The sequence below is a fragment of the Melitaea cinxia genome, chromosome 21 (genome assembly GCF_905220565.1).
Source record: "Melitaea cinxia chromosome 21, ilMelCinx1.1, whole genome shotgun sequence".
Classification (NCBI taxonomy): domain Eukaryota; kingdom Metazoa; phylum Arthropoda; class Insecta; order Lepidoptera; family Nymphalidae; genus Melitaea; species Melitaea cinxia.
The window spans coordinates 3,948,095-3,957,516 of record NC_059414.1 but is presented as its reverse complement, the minus strand read 5'-3'; the positions used below and the strand labels follow the sequence as shown (position 1 = coordinate 3,957,516).

The following is a 9,422-nucleotide window of genomic DNA, read 5'->3' as shown; positions in this document are numbered from 1 at the left end:
TTTACCCGAATCCATTTGATATTGACAAGTAACGTAGATGGACGAAAAAACAGTCAATTCAATTTTAAAATTTATTAGGAATAATTCAGAAAGTAGGTACTTGTCATATCTCTACCAAATTGAAATGTAACAACACTAAAAGTACTATCTTGCAATTAAAAAAAGAATAATCAAAATCTGTAAACTCTAGGTAAAAATTAACGAGTTAACGCAAATAAATAAATAAAAATACACTCAAGTTAAGAACGTCATTCGTTTTTGAAGTCATAGGAATTGTAATATCACCAAAGTCGCATTTTAACTTAGAAGAATAAAAGACAACAACAAAACAATTTATTATTTTGTTCTTCAGATTTTTAAATATAGCTACAATATGATATTGAAAGATAGCTATACTGTTGTACAAATTAGAGGGAATTCTTTTTTACAAGTATCAATAACATCGAAGCCAATGTTATCAAACATCAGAAGAACAAATTACAATTACGAAATGACAAAAGTTTGATGATAAAGGACCACGAATCGCGCTGAAATATTCGTGGCATTTCAAATTATTCGCTTCGGATCATTGATTCAAGATGACAAGATTGGAATTCGGGGTATATAGTGAGACAGTAACGTGATAGGTCACTGAGAGAGTTAGTTATTAGTTAATTGACGTTTAGGCCTCAAGTTACATATATCTATATAAATAAAATTGGAGTGTCTGTTTGTAATATTAAAATAATCGCTTTTTACTGAATGCATATGGATGATACACACGGCACATACATATACCAAAATAACATTTTTTACTATTTTTGTCTGACTGTCTGTCTGTTTGTCTATCTCTCTGTTTGTTCCGGCTAATCTCTGAAACGGTTAGACCGATTTTGACGGGACCTTCACTGGCAGATAGCTTATGTAATACGGAGTAACTTAGGCTAATTTTATTTTACTAATTTAGTTATTTTATACCTTTAGGAAATGAATATTTTTTTAAAATCCACGCGGACGAAGTCGCGGGTACAGCTAGTATCAAATATGTTACATATTTGATTTCGTATACTAAATGAGATGTCTGAAATTAATTTAATGTAACTGAAATTAATATGAAGGCTGAAATATCATTACATTGTTGTATATTACATAATGGTTTATTTTGAAGATTGGTACAATATACTTCAATAACCAACTTATGTATAAAGTTCAGAGCTTTGCTTAAAACCACATTAATATCAGTTTTCTTATGTTTACGCGAATTTCAAATATTATAATGAAACAACTTTTTCGGACTGTCCTCCCATGACCATGTGTTCGCGCCAATCGCATTCACCGCCCTCGTTAGCAGTTTTAAGGAAGATAAGGGTGGTTCACGCGCCCTCGGTACGCAGTTCAAATAAAGGCCACTTTCCCCGATCCCACCGTCGGCATCAATGCCCTAACGCAAAAGGGAAAGCACTCACCTGTGTGTCTTCTTCTCTGCGCGTTCCAGGCGCCTGGGATTCACAAGGGTCGGGTGCACCAGTGCTAAACTCTGCTACAGCGGTAAAAATAATTCAGCGGCCGTACTAAGGTCACACGCGAACTTATGGTCACACCTTAGCGGTTATTATAAAAACAGATTACGTCCACCCACGTCGCACAATATCGGTCGATTAAAGGGCACGGCCGATGCGCGCACGAGCATAGACAACAACAAGGATCGTGCTTCCTCGTACGTCATAAGCATTTCCGCCAACCGGAAGGAAACAGCGAAAATGGCCCAAACAGCATCCCCCGCCTTGAAAGGCAATGCCTTTCAACACGCAGGAATAATCAGCCTAAATAGGCTAACTAACAAAAGAGAGGGTCGCGAGGTGGAGCTATTAAAAATTTAAGATGCAGTTACAGAAAAAAAAATATACATACGCGGTTATACTATAAATGCAGTAACAATAAAGTAAAATTATGCGGCTATACTAAAAATGCGGTTACAAGAATAAAGTGCGGATATAAATAAATAATAAACAATTAATTATAATTAACATTGAATTGAATATTTATATTTTTTAATGCAGTAAAAGTAAAATAAATGGCGGTTAATTTTTTTTTTTAAGCTAATGCGAGGAAAGAAAATGAAGTTAGTAAATATTGGGTAAAGGACAGAGGCGAACAATAGGACGCTTCAATGTACCAGTTTTAGTTTTAACTAAAGCTATCCTAACGTGACCGTCTTTACCTTCAATCGTCTCACTTATAATGCCTAATGGCCAATGCAGTGGAGGGCTATTATCTCGCATAATCAGCACTATCATTCCCTTATACACCTTCGGTACATCCGTATTCCATTTTTGCCGAATCTGGAGCGTGTGTAAATATTCATCACTCCACCTTCGCCAATAGGAACGGACCAGTCCGTCAAGCAGCATAAAGCGCGATAGTAAATTTGGTTTATCCTTTTCCACGTTAGGTGATGGAAGATAAGCCAAAGGCGTCGTGTTTAAAAAATGTGCAGGGGTAAGAGGTAAAGGTTCCGCAGGATCTTCACTGAGTATTCCTAACGGCCTTGAATTAAGAATTGCTTCGATCTGGCAGAGTACGGTTAAGAGCTCTTCGTAAGTAAGGATCTGCGAACCAATCACTCGAAAAAGATGCGTTTTAAAAGATTTAATGGTCGCTTCCCATCCACCACCGAAGTGGGGAGCGTTAGGTGGAATCATTTCCCAAGAAATGCGATTTTTAGCTAATTCTGTTTTAAAATCTTCACTGAAAGCGTTAGACCTTAAAAATTGCTGAATTTCTGTTAAATATGATTTTGCACCAACGAAATTTGTACCATGATCCGAATAAATCCTTTCGACAGGACCGCGACGAGAAATAAACCGTTTGAAAGCATTCAAAAAAGCGTCGGTACTTAAATCGGTAGCAACCTCGATATGCACTGCACGAGTAGTCAGGCACACGAAAGCGCATAAATAAGCCTTTTGGCTTTTTATACCACGTCTCCTAGTCAAAGTGATCATAAGCGGTCCACCGTAATCAACACCGGTGTGCGCAAAAGGTTTGGATATTTTTAAGCGGCAGGTGGGTAAGTCAGCCATAACCGGCGGCTGAGCAGGCTTAGGGCGTGCTCTGAAACATGCGATGCAAGAGTGAATTCTCGCACGTACAGTGCGACGAGCGGATAATACCCAATACCTTTGCCGAAGCAAAGAAATCACATGTTGTGGTCCAGCATGACAAGCGGTGCGGTGAACATAATCGATGATAAGATCGGTTATTTTATGTTTAGAAGGCAAAAGAATAGGATGTTTGTGATCAAAGGTTAAATCGCTATTCTCTAATCGACCACCGACTCGTATAACACCCTCGAACAAAAATGGTCTCAGTTTACGCATCGAGAGAGGTGGTTGCTTGCCAGCTTGTAATAGTTTCAATAAATCCGAAAAATGAGCAGTCTGAACGGAGCGAACTATAAAGTTTTCCGATTTATTTAAATCTTCCGCGGTAATACTACCTCGCGTTTTTAAGCGTTTCGAAAATCGCAATACATAAGTAAACACACGAAGTAATTTTGACCAACTAGAAATCCGTTCAGTCAACGTAGTTAATGTAGAGTTTTCTTTATTGGAAGGCGGTAAAACATTTGACAGAACGACTGCCTTATATTCAGGTAACTCCTGGGCGGATTTAACACATACAAAGGGCTTAATAGGCCACTGAGAAATGTCTTGGTGGACCCAAGGCGGTGCGTTAAACCATAGGGTATGCGAAATAAGTTGTGCAGGAGTTAAACCACGCGACAAACAATCACTGGGATTTTCCTTTCCCGAAATGTGATAAATGTTTTGAACATCTAAACATTCTTGAATTTTAGTAACGCGGTTAGCTACAAAGGTTTTTAAGCGATGCGGACTGGAATTGATCCAGTTAAGAACAACAGTTGAGTCACAAAAGGCAAAAAAATTATTAAATATAAAGCGATTGTCATAGGCTTTAAGAACGACGTGAATCAATTTAGACATTAAATGTACTCCCATAAGTTCTAACCTAGCCAGACTTATCGTTTGAACAGGTGCAACCTTTGACTTTGCGCACAATAGGCGTACAGAAACTCCGTCTTCAGATTGTACGCGAACATAAAGTGCAGCTCCATAACCCATCTCAGAAGCATCTGAAAACCCTAAGAGTGCAGCGTTGCAACCATGAGTCACACCAATGTGACGCGGGAGGGATAAGTTTGACAAAAGTGGAAGTTCACTTTGGAACCTTGTCCATTGGGTTTGGATATGCGATGGAGGCTCGTCGTCCCAATCCAGCTTTATTAACCAAAGCTCTTTAATTAGGAGCTTAGCGAACATAATTAAAGGAGCAGCGAAACCCATTATATCCCATAAACGGGCTATAACAGACAGCATATTTCGCTTAGTACATGGTACCTTAGCGGGGCGAATGAAAAAATTAAAATTATCTTCATGAGGCTCCCATGTTACACCTAAAACCTTTTGTGTTGCGGTTGAAGCAAAATTGAGTGATTGTGGATGCAAATGGTTTTGCGGAAGAGAAGAGAGCACTTCGGGCGAGTTACTTAACCACTTATGGAGTTTGAAACCTCCAGCAGCGAACATATCAATAAGTTGCGAGGCTACCTTCTGCGCCGAGTGCACATCATTTATGGAACAACAAATGTCATCCATGAAGAAAAAACCACCATTAATCACTTCAGAGGCGAGCGGAAAATTATTTTTCTCATCGTCTGCAAGTTGTCGCAGCGTGCGCAGTGCTAGGAATGGACTGGAAGTCAGTCCGAAGCAAACACGTTTAAATTCAAACAACTGAATAGGATCAGAAGTGTTGAAGCGATAAAGTATTTGTTGAAATTTATAAAACTGTGGATGTACCTTTATACGCAAATACATTTGCTCGACATCAGCGCACAGTGCGATTGGAAGTAAGCGGAAATTAAGCAAAATTATAAACAAGTCTGCTTGCAAATTTGGTCCGGAAAATAAAATATCATTTAGTGACACCCCTGTATCAGTACGTGCACTAGCGTCCAAGACCATGCGGATTTTTGTAGTAATTTTATCTTCACGTATTACACCGTGATGCGGAATGACGTAAGTTAATGAAGGAAGCTTACTGTCTGCGGATATCGGAGAAATGTAATCCTTATCACAATAATCAGTAATAATATTATTGTAAGCGGAGCGGTAATTTGGATCGCGCAAAAAACGCTTCTCCAAAGCAAAAAATCTACTTTTAGAACTCTGCATTGAGTCACCTAAAGCTGAGGGGTTAGTTTTAAATGGCAGAGAAACAACATAAGTACCTGTTGCTTCGCGGGTAGTTGAAGACTTGTATAGATCTTCACATACTTTCTCCTCATGACTAAGCAAGGCGGAGCGAGGAGTGGCAACTTCTTCAGTTTCCCAAAAACTTCTCATCAGTACATCTAACGGCTGGCCGGTAAATGCACACAACGTATGAGAGGGCGGAGCGGCGGTGCGGTGGGAGCGACACTTAACAGGAGCATCGCCCATTAAAATAAATCCAAGCGGAGTTTGAATCCCCGTAGGGGTACCTGGAGGTCCATGGACGCGGCCAGGCAGCAGTAAGCGGGTAAATAACTTAGCGCCAATCAACATCTCGACCTCACCGGGATCAGAGAATGTATCATCAGCAAGTGGCGTGCGGGAAAGATATGCTAACATCGACCTATCAATAGGTAACGTAGGAATGCGGTCCGTAATATTTTCCACAACAAATGGTTGTAAATTAAAAGAAATATTGCGATCAAAACGCGAGTAAAATTTAATATTTGTTTGTCCCTTAACCTCCTTAGAAGAACCACCAAACCCGTTTACAGTAACTTTTTCAGGAAGTGAATTAATTTTTAATGATAATTTCTTACAAAGATTACTAGTAACAAAGTCATTCATAGATCCGTTATCAATCAGAGCGCGAGCGATATATTCGTAACCGTCACTGGTGCGCAAGACAATGCGCGCCGTAGCAAGTAACACGGTGTGCGCGTCGCGTAAACTCAACAACGTATTCGAACACATTGATAGCGGTTGCACTGTATGAGACGCGTCGTACGAGCTAGGTATGGCAGGCGAGTAATTTGTTGCGCCCGATGACTCAGCGGTGTGCGGTGCGTGCGTAGCGGGGTTTTGTTCCGCGGTGAGTCGGGGTTCGATTCCTGAGGCGGGACTCGATGTTAGATTTTTATGAAAATGTAAAAGAGTGTGATGCGTTTTAGATTCACAGATACTACAAGATTTATTTGATTTACATAAAAATGTTTTATGATTAAAACTTAAGCAGTTGCAGCAACTATTGTTTTCTTTAACAATATTATAGCGTTCTTTAGGTGTTAATTTAAGAAATTTAGGGCAGCGATAAAATTGTTCGTGACCTATTTTTAAGCATAATGGACAACAATTATTATTTGATTCGGAAGTAATAAAGGATTTAGTGTGCTTAACTTTATTAACCGGTTTAGGTGCGAAGTGCGAAGAACTTTTACTATATGAGTTTTTTCTAGTGGGTGGAGTATTAAAAGTATTCGACGAAGAACGTTCTATAATTTTTACTTGTTCCTTTATAAACTTAAAGATTCATAAGTAGGCAATTTTTCACTTCTAACATAAAGTTCAAAGTTACGAATAGTTTCTTTATCTAACTTTTGTAATGCTAAAAATAGAAAAATAAAATCTTTTTTGTTTGAAATATTTAATCTGTCGAATGCACATACGGATGCTGCAAATTTATCTAAGAAAACATTTAAACCATCAGCGGAGGCTGTGGTCAACGGCTTTAAATTTATAATTTGTTGTAAATATGTACTTGCAAGCGTGCGGATGTCTTGGTATTTGTCAACCAGCGTAGAATATATTAAATCGTAATTATCTGCGGTAGGCGGTATACCAGAAATAGCGGTTAACGCGGACTTTGAAAGAATACCCGACAGATAAAATACCTTATCGGATTTACTTAAATTTGTGTTATTATGTACTGCGTTATTAAAACATTCAAAAAATGATGGCCAATTTTTTAATTCTCCATGAAACGTTTTAAATTAATAGGAGGTAAATTTAATCTAGACTTCTCTGTAGATAGCGGTGTAGTATGGCTTTTTAGCTGCTGAACTATAGACTTTATGATACAATAAATTTCCTCGAACGCGAGAAACATATTATGATCTGGAGAAAATTCAGGATCATTCTGCATTTTAAGCAAATTTAATTCTTCTATTGACTTAAGATAGTCTGTCCTTAACTGATCGATATTATATGCAGAACGTAAAAATGTATCTTGCAGCTGAGAAGTACTTATATTATTAGAAGCGTCATAAATAGATTGCAACCTACTAAAATATGCTTGCATACGAGATTCTATTAACTTAATTGTTATAGGAACACCGGTATCTATCTTTTGCGCTCGACTTTACATTTTGAATAATAATTAATTATGCGTAAAGTTTAAGGTAGAATAATAAAAATTCGTTCGAGTACTAATGATGCGAGTCAACAAATCGAGAAATGCGTGCAATAGTTACAGCGAGACGTTTTAAGGTCAATTTTATATTTATGCAGTTAATATAATGAGTAACAAATAAATGGTACACTAAACGAATTATTGTAGCGAGTATAAGTATGCAAATTTACAAAATAATATACTATTACAGTGTAAGTAAAAGCGAAAATAAATATATATAATATATACTAATTATTAAAATAGCGGGAATAATATAAAGCGTAAATTACAGCCTTATTAAGGTCTGTAAGCGGTGAGAAAAAATATAATTGCAAAAAAAAGAATGGTAATCTAGGCTCGAAGGAAGGACCACGCGGGGGCAGTGTTCGCGCCAATCGCATTCACCGCCCTCGTTAGCAGTTTTAAGGAAGATAAGGGTGGTTCACGCGCCCTCGGTACGCAGTTCAAATAAAGGCCACTTTCCCCGATCCCACCGTCGGCATCAATGCCCTAACGCAAAAGGGAAAGCACTCACCTGTGTGTCTTCTTCTCTGCGCGTTCCAGGCGCCTGGGATTCACAAGGGTCGGGTGCACCAGTGCTAAACTCTGCTACAGCGGTAAAAATAATTCAGCGGCCGTACTAAGGTCACACGCGAACTTATGGTCACACCTTAGCGGTTATTATAAAAACAGATTACGTCCACCCACGTCGCACAATATCGGTCGATTAAAGGGCACGGCCGATGCGCGCACGAGCATAGACAACAAGTGTGGTCAAGTTCCTGCGGACCTTCCGTCGCAACAATAAGCGAGGGTTGGCCCCAATTGACCACCCGCGTGTTTGTGCCGTGCGCGGGGACCCGTAAGGGGGGATGAAGGAATCCTGGTGGCTGAGCCGAAAGAGCGTCGGCTGTTGTACGTCTCCAAGGCAACACTCCACTTTGGTCTGGATTTCTCCTGACACGGGAGGCCGGAGGCTAGCCACCCTCGGTCAATCGGCTGCGACGTCCCGTCAGAGGGCCGTCAGGCGAGAGCTCTGTCCCGTCGGGGGTGGACGACGGGTGGGACGGTGTAAATCATCTCGCCCAGCTCGGCCTGCTTCCTAGCGGGGTGGGGCTCTATATCCTGAGGTGACTTCTGGCGCTAACAGCGTCCCCACTTGAGGGCTCCAAGGAGGGTGGAAGCACTCTCAGGATGAACTTTATACTAACACTCATGGCTAACAAAAACAAAAATAAAAAACCTAATACCAAGGCCGCACCGGGGGCGAACAACCCTGCTGGAGCGCCTACCACCAACCAACCGGCTGCACCTCAGGCTCATAACCTGAGTGTTGCGCCAACAATCGAACCGGCTGCACCTCAGGCTCACAACCTGAGTGCTGCGCCAACACAGCTACTGGCTGCACCTCAGGTGCAGCACCTGAGTAGTGAGGTAAGTACAAGCACTATTGACCTCACTTCTCTGAAGGCAGCAATGCCGACAGCCACCCAACCCTGGCAGGACGAGTCTTGCTGGAACCTGGTGACTGTTAAGAGAAGAGAGGTCAAAAAACGTGACCAGGTGTCGGCTCGCAAGGGGAAGCGGGCTGTAGTCCGTGCGGAGGCGCGGCGAACGCGACGCCCGACTGACGACGGGAGTAGGCCGCTAGAAGCTGCCGAAGGGAACGAAAGGACCCACGCTGCCCCTGTCAGTGTTGCGCCGGTCCCTGGCGAAGCCGGGCCGGCTGCACCTGTGGGGGCACCCTCGGAGGTTGTGGCAACTGCTGCTGCCTGCGCCTCCACAACCAAACGAGCCAGACGCCGAAACAAGAATGCGACAAAGGCGAGCCACGGGGAGCATCCAAGTCGGTCGAAACCCGCGAAGCGGGACCGACCGGATGACTCCTTCACCCCCCAGGGTAGTGGCAAGCGTCGCAAGCCTACCCACACTATCGGTTCTATCAAATACGCTGACGCGTTAAAGTCTAACGACTACTG

At 41.4% G+C, this 9,422-nt stretch overlaps 1 protein-coding gene across 1 annotated transcript; it reads right to left on the bottom strand.

Moving 5' to 3' along the window:
- Window positions 1–2,102: 2,102 nt before the first annotated feature.
- On the bottom strand, window positions 2,103–8,202 carry LOC123664238. Its single transcript, XM_045598832.1, has 4 exons — window positions 8,142–8,202; window positions 7,979–8,052; window positions 6,722–6,916; window positions 2,103–6,575 (listed from the first exon to the last, which is right to left on the bottom strand). Exons 1-4 carry the CDS (start codon window positions 8,200–8,202, stop codon window positions 2,103–2,105), a joined length of 4,803 nt encoding a protein of 1,600 aa, XP_045454788.1.
- Between the last annotated feature and the right edge of the window lie 1,220 nt (window positions 8,203–9,422).

What these genes read in the sequence shown, in the direction of transcription:
- LOC123664238 (XM_045598832.1), bottom strand. Translation starts at nt 8,202, where the DNA reads ATGCTCGTGCGCGCATCGGCCGTGCCCTTTAATCGACCGATATTGTGC. An exon ending in GCAGAGAAGAAGACACACAG is followed by an intron (nt 6,917 to 7,978) that starts GTGAGTGCTTTC and finishes ATTCTTTCAAAG; the next exon opens with TCCGCGTTAACCGCTATTTC. An exon ending in TAGATAAATTTGCAGCATCC is followed by an intron (nt 6,576 to 6,721) that starts GTATGTGCATTC and finishes TGAATCTTTAAG; the next exon opens with TTTATAAAGGAACAAGTAAA.